At 54.8% G+C, this 13,276-nt stretch overlaps 1 protein-coding gene across 2 annotated transcripts; it reads left to right on the top strand.

The window, feature by feature from the left end:
- The first annotated feature begins 4,701 nt into the window (after positions 1 to 4,701).
- SERPINE1 (serpin family E member 1) lies at positions 4,702 to 12,732 on the top strand. 2 transcript variants are annotated; one of them, XM_042239697.1, is made up of 9 exons: positions 4,702 to 4,847; positions 5,455 to 5,765; positions 6,408 to 6,641; positions 7,183 to 7,377; positions 7,976 to 8,174; positions 9,264 to 9,364; positions 9,491 to 9,577; positions 10,666 to 10,749; positions 11,081 to 12,732. In XM_042239697.1, the coding sequence occupies exons 2-9, from the start codon at positions 5,495 to 5,497 to the stop codon at positions 11,116 to 11,118; spliced, it is 1,209 nt and encodes a 402-aa protein (XP_042095631.1). In that variant the 5' UTR covers positions 4,702 to 4,847; positions 5,455 to 5,494; the 3' UTR covers positions 11,119 to 12,732.
- The last annotated feature ends 544 nt before the right edge of the window (positions 12,733 to 13,276 follow it).

Below are 13,276 nucleotides of genomic sequence, written 5' to 3'. Positions count from 1 at the left end.
CCTCCTTCCTGGTATGCTGGAGGGTTCAAGACTTGGGTCACGTATCCGTGGGGTCCACAGGTGACCCTGCAGCCCAGAGAGGAAAATCTTCCCAGGATCTAAAGCCTGAGAAAGGGGGCTTTCCCTGACAGCCTAGTGGTTTAGAATCTGCCTGCCAATGCAAGGGACACAGGTTTGATCCCTGGTCCTAGAACTAAGATCTCAGATGTTACAGAGCAGCTAAGCGCACGCACCACAGCTACTGAAGCCTGAGCTCTAGAGCCTGTGAGCCACAATTACTGAGCGCATGTGTCCTAGAGGCCGTGGTCCACAGCAAGAGAAGCCACCACAATGAGAAGCCCCCGCACCCCAACCAGAGAGTAGCCCCCACTTTGTCACAAGTAGAGCAAAAGAAGCCCACAGAGCAGCGAAGACCCAGCATAGCCAAAAATAAACACTTTTAAAAAATAATAAAGCTTGCAAAATCGGCCAGTGGCAAGCATGTCAGGACTCAAGTGAAATTGGGGATCTGGCCTGAAATGGACAGAGGGGCTGGCAGCCTTTCTCTTGGGTAACCAGCCAGTCCACTTCCTAAGAGCCTTCCATCCACTCTGCTTATCACTGAGAGAAGTCAAACTGTAACCCAGGCGCCTGCCTAAGGCAAGAATTAACAGCTCAAGTTGTCTGGATTTCTGTCGTGCTTCTGCCCCAACTGGGAGCAGCTGCCACTTAGTGAGAGACTGGAACGTGCCAGACACAATATTTCATTTCATCTTCACAACAACCCTGAAGGGTGGGAATCGGTGTCTGTCTAACGAAAAACTTCTGTCTACCTACCTACCTGCACATAAAAACCCTAAGGCCCGCAAAGTTCAGTTCTGCCCAAAGACGCATAAGTAGCTAAGCATCAGAGCCCTGGCCAGGCCAGGTCAATGGGCACTACAGCTCTCTAGTTTATGGGAGGTCTCTGTGTAGCCTCACACATATCACCCTGCAGATTCAAAGGACTGGACCAGATGGTTCTTAGAGCCCTCCTGCTCTGAGACTCTGTGACATAAGTGGAGAAGAAAAGCTTCCCATGGTGGAGGTATGCCGATTTTCCTGTTTCAGGAATGTAAGATAGATGGCGAGAAGTAGGGGCTGGAGAAGGCGGAAACGAGAGGTGCTCTATGGAATCGGACTGGGGAGGCCAGTCAGGCTTGGCGCCATTGTGAGGGGGGACCCTGGATGGACCGAGGCTGTCCCAGGGCCGTGATCTTCAACAAGAAGAGGCTGACACAGAGCCCTGGCCTCTGCTCACTCTTATGAAGTGGGGAAAGGAGGGCTGGCGAGAGCCCAGCCCAAACATAGGCTATTTTGGGCCTTGTGATGTTTGGAGAGCAACCAGGCCAGAAATAGCACTGTGAATTAGCAGGACCCCAGCCTCCTGCCACCCCCGGCTCTCCCAGTGAAATCACCAAGAATTGGGAGGCCGGCTCCAACATTCCAGGGAGCCTGTGTAACTGACAGGAGGCCCCTCCTCTCCCCACAGGACGGCCTGGAGCAGAGAGAGCCTTTGACTGTAAAAGGGATTGTGCACACGGGGACAAGGGCGAGGGAGAGAGGGGCTGAGTCACGGAGAGCAGATTGGGAGGGTGGGGAGAGATCTCTCGGGGCTGAGACTAGAGAGACCACCGCGGGGTGGTGGTGGTGGGGGGTGATGAGGGTCCCCAGTGGATGCAGGAGTGAGCAGAAGAGATAAGAGCAGGGGAGTCTCGGAGGCAGAGAAAGGGAAAGTGAAAAAGAGGCGGGTGGCTGGGACTCAGAGCAAATGGGGAAAGAGGAACAGCAGAGAGCCAAGAGGGCAGCCAGAGGGCAGGAGATGAGCTGGAGGGGAGACCCAAGGCAACAACGGAACCAGGGCTGCGGGGGGGGGGCGGGGGGGGGGCAGGGGCAGGCCTGGGGACAGTCACGGAAAGCGATGAGTCTGGCCTTGTCATGAACCACCTGCCGAAGCGCCGTTGGAAACAGCTTTCCTAGTTAGCTACAGCTGGAACTTCCCTGAGCAATCCACAGCCGTGTAACTCATCCTCTTATCTCTGATTCTCCGGGAATCAGAGAACAGTTATTTCAACAGCAGGGACTTTTGACCTCTTACAAAAGAGCCCAGGCTTAAAAGAAGTGATGGGGTCACAGCTGTTAGTTTGGGGGGATCAGGGAAAGGATAGAAAGTGACATCCCCTTGAGTCAGGCGAGGTTCTGAGGAGGATATTGCCGGGAGGTCTACTTTAGGGCCTGCTTTCCCGGTGGCTCAGTGGTAAAGAATTCGCCTGCAATACAAGAGTGTCAGGGGATGCAGGTTTGATCCCTGGGTCAGGAAGATCCCCCTGGAGGAGGGCATGGCAACCCCCTCCAGTACTCTTGCCTGGAGAATCCCATGGACAGAGGAGCCTGGCGGGCTGCAGTCCATGGGGTCGCACAGAGTCAGACACGACGGAGCGCTCCTGCACGTACTGCTTTGGGACAGCGGGCCATCGGGCTGCCACTGCGGCGGGGAAGGTCTCCTCAGGGCAGACCGGGGTCGGGGGGGGGCGGGAGAGACGAGGTCATTTCACAGAGAGGAGCGGCAGGGGCCACAGCCAAGTCTGAGTTCAGATCATATGGTGGCCCCAGCTGCTCAGAAAGACAAAAGGACACCATCAGAAAACCCAGCATGGGACCCAGTTCCACTAAACTTTGCCTCTGCTTCTAATCCACACCCAAACACTTAGATGGGTTCCCTGGTTTGGGAAATAACCCCTTAGTAAGTCAGCCCTTTCTGTTTCCAAAGTAAAAATGTCCCCCTTCTCTCCCCAGCAGGACACAGAGCTGCTCCCAGGCACTGCTCGGGAACAGAATGGCTTTTCTGGAATGACCTCAGAATCATTCAGGTCCAGGGATGGGGACAGAAGTGGTCACGTCCTTGGCAGGGCCCAGGTGATCCCAGAGAACAGCAGGGCCTTTGTGGCCGAGGCCGCAGTAGCCCACGGAGGGAGGGATGAGACTCAGCTGAATGACTGGAGAGGCCAGGCAGCGGGGCGCCTGGAGAGCAGGTCCCGCCGACTCTGGACCCGCTGCTCTTCCAACTTGGAGTGTGGCACTCCCAACCCAGACTCCCAGCTCCCTGTCCCCCTGTGGCCCCCAAGGGTGGAGGGCAAGTCACTGGGGCCTTTCTGGGAGTCGGAAATGGCTTGGGGACTGGACTTCTGCTTTCTCCATCTGAGGGACAGCAGGCGTAACTGCTCTTCCTCCTCGCGGCTAACCACTTTCTCAGGGACTCTGGACCAGACAAAGAGAGATGTAAACAAGAAGCAGTGACAGATGCACAGTCTGGCCCTGGGAACGGGTCGGTGACCCTAACTTTCCAGCTGAGGTTTCCCCTTCTCTCTGTTACCCTCACCCCCACCTGGATCCTAGGAGCAACGGAGAAAACAAAGGCGGAGGCACAGTGAAAATGGGAAAGCCCTCCAGCTGTGGTTGCCCTTGGTATCTGTTTACTGAAAAAATCCAAAACAAACATCCCGACACATCCACCCACTTCAGCTTCCTGTGATGCTGCTGTCGGCTGTCTCCATGGATACCCCCAGTTGAATCCCACCACCCACACAAAGCATGACAGTGTGTGGACCCTCAAGTCAAGGGCACCCAGGCCCCCAGGACCCTTTCATCCCCGCCCTGTCCATGACATCCAGCTACACAGCCAAGGGTGCCTGTCCCCACCAGAGCCCTAAACACAGCAGCCCAGTCCTACTCACTAGCCTCCAGCCAATACCCATCATCTGTAGAATTCTTGGGTCACTTTTCCACCCCAAACTGCAGTGCCTTAGCAGCACACTCCACACACCCCGCCAGGAATTAACGCTCTTAGTCTCATCCCTACTCTTGCCACTCCAGCGCTCCTAACCTCTACATCTGGAGGAAGAGGTTAAGAAGTATTCCTCCGCAGCCGCAGCAGGCAGTTCAGAGAAATGAAACCTACACACTGAGCTCCTGATCCCCCGCCAAGGCTTTACCCTTCTGCCCTGGTAAGCCACCATCCCACCCAGCACACCTCAAAACCCAGCCAGACAGAGCTGTTGACACAAAGAGAGCCCCAGGGGCACCGGGAGAGTCTGGACACGTGGGGGAGTCAGCCGTGCCTCACCCGACGGCGGGCGGGCGGGCGGGCGGGCACTTGGCAGAAAAGAGAGAAAGACGGGAGGGAATCCTCAAGTTCTAGACAGTCAAAACCCAGACAATCAACAAGGCATGCTGTGTGCCCTCGGGCTTCTGGGATGCGGCCAAAAGGAGGGTGGAGTGTTCTTCCAAGTTTAACCAGCGCACGGGGCTGATGGACAAGGAAGTTGCAGGATCTTGAGCTTTAACTATGTACTGATCCGATTCTCCCAAGGACAAAGAGGAAATGTAAACTCTCCCCACGCTGAGCTCTGGGGAACGTAAACACTGGGTGCCAGGGGTCAAACTGGCTTAATGTCCTGAGACCGAGGGCAGCAAGATCAAGGGTGGCTCTGGGGCCCAGGCAACCAGGGTTGGCTCAATTGTTCCAGAGCCCTCTCTCTCTCTCACACACGTACACACACGGATGCCTCAGCAAGTCCCACAGAGGGAGGAGCTGAGAGGGCCAAAAAGTAGGCGGGGCCGAACCATGAGTTAATCGACTTCCGGCTCACATCTGGTATAAAGGGAGGCAGCAGCCTGCAGTGGAGCAGAGCTGCTTCTGGTTGAAGGGCCAAGAGCACCGTCCAGAGAGAGCCACACCCCTTCTCCAGTGGAGGAAGGGCAACCACCTTCAACACCCGCAGCGGCAGCAGGAACAAACCGCCCATCCCAAGGCACTTTGAGAAATTCAGGTAAGAGCAAAGCGAACCCTCTCCATCTCCGTACCTCCGGCTAAGGCAGAGAGCTCCCGTCTGCAGAGTCCCTTCTGTCCATGGTCCCCAGTGTTCCTCTTTCCTCCCTCGGCCCGGAGACCTGCAGCCCTGAGTTGACCCCTGTTACAGCGGTGATCACAGGGGAGCGGGGAAGATGGTCAGGACGCCCCAACAATCCCATCACCCAGAAGCAAGGGCCTTGCCTCTCTAGGACCCTCTCTGTGGAAGACATTCCCCCCTTCCCAGCTCAAGAAAGGGGTTTTCCACGCCTGCTGACTTGAATAAAACAACGATTGTGAAAGCATTATAAAATAATTAGGAAGCATCGTGTAAATCACAGATGCTATTATAATTTAGCCTTTCAGCCTCCTGGAAGGGAAGGGAGATGCCACCGGGCTCCAAATTCCCGCAGGTGAAAACGCACTCAAGATTCCCCAGGGCTGAGACAGGGGGAAAAGGCTCAGGATCTGAACCCACCGCGGGTTCTGTCTTGCCGGCTTGTTCACGTATCACATGCCAGCGGCAAACATGGGAGCCTGGCCGAGGTTGAGTTGCCACCACCCCTACTCCCTCTCTGTCCTTTCAGAGCTATCCACTTCATCCAGTCTTTTCCCGCTGATTCCAGGATGCAGATGTCTCCGGTCTCTGCCTGCCTCGCCCTGGGCCTGGCCCTCATCTTTGGTGAAGGGTCTGCCTCCTACCAGCACCAGTCTCCGGCGGCCAGCCTGGCCACAGACTTTGGAGTGAAGGTGTTTCAGCAGGTGGTGCAGGCCTCCAAGGACCGCAACGTGGTTTTCTCACCCTATGGGGTGGCCTCGGTCCTGGCCATGCTGCAGCTGACCACAGGAGGAGAAACTCGACAGCAGATCCAAGAGGCAATGCAATTCAAGATTGAAGGTGAGAGGCGGCGGGCAGAGAGGGAGGTGGGCACTCAGGGAGTCTTCCCAGGACAGGGCTGTAGCTAACCAGAAGCAGAGGGAGGGCTGACCCTGGCTTAGTGAGCCAGCTCCTGTCCTGCCTGATGCAGGGATGGACCACTGCCTCTCCTTCCCACCACAATCCTGTATCACTTGGCTCTTGGCCAGTCACAAGGTGTATGAGCCAGTGGATCTGGTGTAAAATGGCCCTGCCTCACTACTCCTGCACTTTGTGATCTTAACCCCTCTGAACCTCAGTTTTCTCATCTGCAAAATGGGGATCTACCACCTGGGGCTGTTATAAGGATTAACTCCAAAATGATGCATGTGAAAGGCCTACCTAGCATAACTATTATTGTTATTAAAAGAAGAAGGTTTGGGTTTATAACTTAAAAACAGATAAAAATATTCTAAGCCAAAGCAAGGGTTAGGACCCCTGATTTTTGAGGAAAAGAGGGAGATGCAGGAGAGATTAAGATTTGGAATAAAATCTCCCTTCAGAGACCCTTGGGGGAGCAGAAGAGTCCCGTCCACGTGGGCAGGTTTGGGGGAAGTTGGCCCTGCTGGGAGCCCTGGGTTCAAGGGGAGCTTAATGTGTCTTTCCCTCCCTCTTTTGGCCCAGAGAAGGGCATGGCCCCTGCCCTCCACCGACTGTACAAGGAGCTCATGGGGCCGTGGAACAAGGATGAGATCAGCACAGCTGATGCCATCTTCGTGCAGCGGGACCTAGAGCTGGTCCGCGGTTTCATGCCCAACTTCTTCAGGCTGTTCCACACCACGGTCAAGCAGGTTGACTTCTCTGAAGTGGAGAGAGCCAGGTTCATCGTCAACGACTGGGTGAAAAGACACACAAAAGGTGAGCAGGCAGAGAAAGGAGGCCAGTCCCAAGAGCCTGCAGAGATTGGGATTCAAGTCTCAAGTGTCCTGACCCCTCCCTTCCAGCACCTTCTGCTCTGTAGACAGAAGGTCAGGTGCTTTAAGAATCAAAGCATCTTGTTTTTTCCATAATTAGACTTGCCCTCTGAACCACCTCTAAAGACATCCCTAAAAAGTACTGTGAGATGTTATAAGAGCAGTAATAACCCATGGCAGGGGGCAAACACAGTCCTTCAAGATTACAGCTTAGGGAACAAAGTAAGGGGAGACTGACATTTCCAGGTCTGATCCTAGACAGGATCCCAGGACTAAGGCAGTGTGGTGAGCCGGAAGGCTTTCTGAGACACTTAGGAAGATGGAACGGGTTGAAAGCAGCTAGACTGGTTCACTAAACCTTACCCAGTACATCTTCTGATGGGATCCCTTCTGACACACGTCCATTTGAGGACTGGGAGCTCAAGGGAACCATTTAAAAGGATTAAAACAATATCCAGCCTCCTGATCACCTGGATTTCCCCTAGGCATGATCAGCGACTTACTTGGTGAGGGGGCTGTGGACTGGCTGACGCGCCTGGTCCTGGTAAATGCCCTCTACTTCAACGGCCAGTGGAAGATGCCCTTCCTGGAGTCGAGCACCCACCACCGCCTCTTCCACAAGTCCGACGGCAGCACCGTCTCTGTGCCCATGATGGCTCAGACCAACAAGTTCAACTACAGTAAGTGCAAGACTCCCCCTTCCCCAGGTCCCACAGTGACTGAACCTCATCCCTGGGGTGGTCCACTCCAAGGGAGGAGAAACCCTAGAACACACCCCAGCTGCAACAAAGACTTCCCAAGTAGGAGACACGGGGATTATCTTGCACAAGATGAAGCTGAAATCCAGAAATTACCTTAGGATCCCACTTGACCACTTGCTACCATCTCTCATCTTCGTGTGGTTCTGGTGTGATAACCTGGGCTTCCTCCTGGGGAAAAGCTATGTGAAGGCTGTGATTCAGGAGGTGGGGATCGGAATGAAGTGATAGCTGGAGACTGGGGAGAGGGGTGTGAAGGTAGAGAAAGCCAACCCGAGACAGAGAATGCCCAGGAGACACTGTGCCCTGGAGAAGAGAAGGCGAATGGAAATAGAAACCCTGAACAGGAGAGGGGTGGCGGGGGCGGGGGGGGGGGGTGGGGAGCCTCGAAAGCCAGGATGGAGAGCTGGCTTCCAGAGAGGATGGAGGGCCCGGGAAGACTGGTTGGAAAGCCAACACCAGGTTAGAATCGACAGGAGCTGGAGCTATTGCCAATGCACCATCTTGGTGTCTTTCCCAGCTGAGTTTACCACCCCCGACGGCCATTACTACGACATCCTGGAATTGCCCTACCATGGGAACACTCTCAGCATGCTCATTGCTGCCCCCTATGAGAAAGAGGTGCCGCTCTCTGCCCTCACCAGCATTCTGGATGCTGAGCTCATCAGCCAGTGGAAAGGGAATATGACCAGACTGACCCGCCTCCTGGTTCTGCCCAAGTAAGCCACCCCTTGCTCTAGTCCCCTCTGCCTCCCCCTCCCGCCTCCTCTGGCTCCCCGCTATTGCCACACAGGCACCGCCCCCAACAAGTGGAGTTTCCCAAACCTGACGTTTTCAGGGCAGCGAGCTGCTGCGTGGGTGCAGATGGGACACACTCTGGCCTGGGTTTGATTAAGATCCCGCTCATCTTCCCTCTTGCGGTGGAGGGCAGCGAGGGGAAGCTTTTCGAGACCACACCACGCCCACCACCCCCTGAACACCCAGCAAAAGTTAGCCAGAGGAAGAGCCGGAGAGATGATGGGAGGTGGGGGGCCGGGGAATGCGTTGGTCCTCACCCTTTTATGAACACCCCTCACTCCCACCTCCATCTCTTCAAGTCAACATCCACATAATGGAGACAAAAGGAATCACTTGTGCAGAGGAAGCAAGCCTGAACTCTGGCTTCTAGCTGGCTTGCCACGAAGCAGATTTTAAAAATTCTTCAGCAGAAGTGGAGAGGGTGCTGGAGGCTGAGGCTGGGTCCATTCCAGAATCGTGGGGAAGCCTCCCACTATGCCGACCCCGCATTTCCAGATGCCATAATGCCAGGCTTAGGGAAAGAGGACGATTTAGTTGGTTAGCACGCCCTCTCTCTCAAAGAACGGAGGTAATTAGTCGTGCCCTGGTGGGAGGCAGACCAAGCTCCCCAAAGCCTCGCTGCTGGAGTCCTCTTTGGGCTCCACTCTCAGAAACACAAGCTACAGACCAGATTTCTTTTCAGCTAGCCTTTGCAGGGGAATTTGCCCTTCCCCACTCCCACCCCAGTCAGACTGAACACAATTGTGCTGCAACCATTGCCTCATTTGAGGAAAGTAATTAGTCAGAGGTTCGAGGGGGTGGGGAGCTTGCAGGAGAAATGTTCATTAGTATCAGAATCTTCCCAGCAAGGAGAGAGACCTTGCCAACAGACTTGAAAGAAAAACAAGCCTCCCACTTCTGCGTTCGCATCAGTCCCCCCTCCTGCTGGTCTCTGTGTGTGTAGGGGGCAGGGACGCCCGCTAAGGCTGGGGGTGGCCTGAGCTGGAGCCCTGTCCTGCTGCTGTGTGTAGGTTCTCCCTGGAGACCGAAATCGACCTCAGGAGGCCGCTGGAGAACTTGGGAATGACCGACATGTTCAGGCCGAGCCAGGCGGACTTCTCCAGTCTTTCAGGTAAGAGGTTTCCCTTTCCCTTTCTTCCCCTGGTGGACAGTGGGGTCTCCCGAGGACAGAGGAGCTTCCCCACCACCACCCCTGAGGACCAAGGCTAATGCGCTCTGGGGTCCGCCTCCATTTCAGATCAAGAGTTTCTGTACGTGTCGCAGGCACTGCAGAAAGTGAAGATCGAGGTGAATGAGAGCGGCACGCTGGCGTCCTCCTCCACAGGTGAGTCAGGCTCAGGTGAGGCCTGGCGAGTCTCAGCCCCAGGCTTCCACGAGGGGCCATGATCTGGTACCCATACCCGGGGTGCACCGGGAAGAGCCCACTGCCCTGGTCTATCTACCGGGCCTCTCCTGGTAGAACAGGGCTTCCTGTATGGAGAGCATTACCGTTACCTGATCCCACTAGAAAATGGGCCTGCTTTCCCCGGGACCCCGTTCCCTCCCCACTGGCTCTGAAGTCCCCCTGAATGGGAGGTTCTGGCTGGCTCTCAGAGTGGCCAGTCGACTTAAAGGCGCTTGCCTCCAACATGCCTTGAAAGAGTTTAGATAAACCTGCCTTCGAGTGAGTGGGCTTCCCTTGTGGTTCAGCTGGTAAAGAATCCGTCTGCAATGCAGGAGGCCTGGGTTCAATCCCTGGGTTGGGAAGATCCCCTGGAGAAGGGAAAGGCTACCCACTCCAGTATTCTGGCCTGGAGAATTCCACGGACTGTATAGTCCATGGGGTCGCAAAGAGTCAGACACGACTGAGCGACTTTCACTTTCACTACTCAAGCAAATAGCTGCTAGAGCTCTGCCCAACTGCCTTAGAGGACATCCTGACACTTCTGGGTTCACAGTACGGGCTCAGTAGTCATGGCACGTGAGCTCAGTTGCTCTGCGGCTTGTGGAATGCTCCTGGACCAGGAAGCAAACCCGTGTCCCCTGCATTGCAGGCAGATTCTGATGCGCTATGCCACCAGGGAAGTCTCTGCTGTGATTATTTGGCTTCCCAGGTGGCACTGTGGTAAAGAATCTGCCTGCCAATGCAGGAGATGCAAGTTCGATCCCTGGTTGGGCAGATCCCTTGGAGTAGAAAATGGCAACCCACTCCAGTGTTCTTGCCTGGAAAATCCCATGGAAACAGAAGCCTGGTGGGCTACAGCCCATGGGGTCACAGAGTCGGATGTGCCTGAGCACACACGCACCAGGAAACAATGAAGCCTCCCAATCCACTCCCCAGCCCCAGCCCTGGTGTCACTGGATCACTTGTGGCCCATCCAGGCGCCAGGGCCCACGTCCCTCTGTTCTAAGATTCTGTCCTGTCTCTTCCAGCCGTTATAGTCTCAGCCCGAATGGCCCCCGAGGAGGTCATCATGGACAGACCCTTCCTCTTCGTGGTGCGGCACAACCCCACAGGTGAGCCGGGGACCTGAGAGGCCCCGCCACTCTCGGCCCCCCTCCCCATTCTCCTGGAGTCAGGTACCATCCAGGCAGGTGTAGACGCCCCCACTTCCCCCAAGAAGACTCCAGGCAACGAATCATGGCTGTGCTCTCCTTCCACTTGGAGGGGAGTGCTCTCTCTCCAGACAGGGTGCTTGTCTGTCCCTCTGCCCAGCTTAGTCACTAGAGCAGCTGTGTCTCTGAACACTCATGTCCCCATTATCTCAGTTCATCCATAAACACCGAGCTGGGTGAGCTGTCCCCCGCCTCCCCCCCTTCTCATCTCCTGTGATGCTTCCGTCCTCAGGAACTGTCCTGTTCATGGGCCAAGTGATGGAACCCTGACCATGGGGAAGACAGCCCTCATCTGGGACAGACTAGAGATGTCCAAGAGGAAGAAAGTCTGGAGCAAAGAATTATTAATTCATTTTTCTGGAAAAAGAGAAGATATTTATTTATTTTTTTTTTCCATGGTAAATTCTTTCAAATTTGCCTCTTAGACCTAACTTTGGGCTCTCTCAGGAGGGGCAAAGAGGACCTTTGAGTTAAACCCTCCAATGGAGACCCTGGGAGAGACTGGGAGGCATCACACCCAGCCGGCCTCCCAACTGGACTGCAGGACTCCCAGGACCGCTGGCCCAGCTGCTTCTGCCCATTGCTCTGCCAGGTCAGGCCTTGGGTCCCGGATCCCACCGAGGCCCTGGTAGGATGGCACCACAAGGCTTACACGAAGGAGCTTTTGTGTGCTCGCTAGAAATGTGTGTTCCGGTCACGTTGCCGTCACTCTTGCACTGTCTGCCACTGCTGAGAAGGCTGGCAGCAGGCCCGAGAAGGCCAAGGTGAGAAACACCCTTTCAAGCCAAGGTCCATCCTTCCCCAGCTCCGAGGTTCGAGACCCACCCCGGCCTGGCTGCTCCCTCCCCAGGAAACAGTGTGTCTATATTATTTTAGAGTGTAGGTGACTTGTTTACTCAGAGAAGCAGGTTTCTGCTTCCCACAAACTTTATGTTGCAGAAACGGAAGGAGAGATGAGGTGTGTGCCTGGTTCTTGGCTCCCATCTCCTGGTGGGGAGGGTGAGATGCCAGGGGTGTGCCTGAATATTTATCACATCCTTGTCCTTGTGCGCTTGGGAGAGAGAAACGTCTTCAGAGAAACATTATTTAACCTTGTTCACCGTGTTCCCTTGGGGGGCTCTGTGTGGCTGCATCTCAGGAGAGGCCTCTTGACTGTCCCTCCCCTCCACCAGGTGGCAAGCCTCCCGGGGCCCACACTGCCACCTGGTGGAGGCCCAGCGCCCCCGCGCCTCTCCTCTCCCCGGTTTTCCACCCGATGGAGCCTCGTCCCTGGCAGGACCATCCAACTTCGGCTCACTTTTAGGGACCGAAAGGATGTGGTGGGTGAAGAGAGACGGAGTGGTTTCAAAATTTTCCAGTATATTTAGGAGCAGGAGTGCAAGGGGCTCCACGACCTAGCAGGACAGAACTTTCCCCAATTACAGGGTGACTCACAGCCGCACTGGTGACTCACTTCAGTGTGTCATTTCCGGCTGCTGTGTGTGAGCGGTGGACGCGTGAGAGAGAGAGAGAGAGAATGACAGAGCCAGCGAGCTAGGGCTCAATTACCTCCGGCAGATAATCTTTCTGAAAGCCAGCTAGCTGAGGGGGTACGGAGAGAGGACCGATTTATTGAAGAATTGCACATAGACATTGAATGAATGTAACCTAACAGAACCCAATCACCCCGCTGTGCCCTTCAGTGAAAAACCTTCCTTCTTTGTGTGTGTGTTGTTTTGTTTATCTTTTTTCTTGATGCACTGGACAGTGTCGGCCACACTCAGTACCCCCACTTGTGGGGTCCATGGCTCTTGAAACTGCTTTTTCACTTTTGATATAGAAGCAAGTAAAAAAAAATGTTTTTTAAAAAAAATAATAAATAAATAAAAAGAATATTCCAAAATAGTCCTTGGCCATGACTTTCCTTGTTTCACACAGCACAAAATCCAGACCCTATCAGTTTACAGACCTGATGAACTGGGATCTTTATGAAACACACACCTGCAAGGGGCAAGGCACACCGACCTGTCCTGGGTGAATCTGCAGGGCTGGCCACTGGAGCCTGCAAGAAGACCCCCGGGGGGACACCCTGTGTAGAACGTGCTTCTCCCTTTGGGCCTCATCCTCGAAAAGAAAAGAGGGACTTCCTTGGTGGTCCAGTGGTTAAGACTCTGTGCTTCCACTGCAGGGCCGTGGGTTCCATCTCCGGTTAAGATCCCACGTGCCCTTTGGCATGGCCAAAAAAAATAAAAAGGAAAGAGGTTCCTCAGACACCTGCCACCCACCCAGACACCTCTTTTCACTGTCCCTGTCACTTCCCATTCTATTCATTTCTTTCCCCACCAAATGTTCCCATCCTCCCCGCACCTACCCCACTCCCCATTTCTCAAAACACAAACCAAATCCATTCCCTCCACCCTGGATTCCCAGGGGATCCAGTCAACATCGC

Source organism: Ovis aries, chromosome 24 (assembly GCF_016772045.2).
Source record: "Ovis aries strain OAR_USU_Benz2616 breed Rambouillet chromosome 24, ARS-UI_Ramb_v3.0, whole genome shotgun sequence".
NCBI lineage: Eukaryota > Metazoa > Chordata > Mammalia > Artiodactyla > Bovidae > Ovis > Ovis aries.
This window is presented reverse-complemented; position numbering and strand designations above follow the sequence as displayed.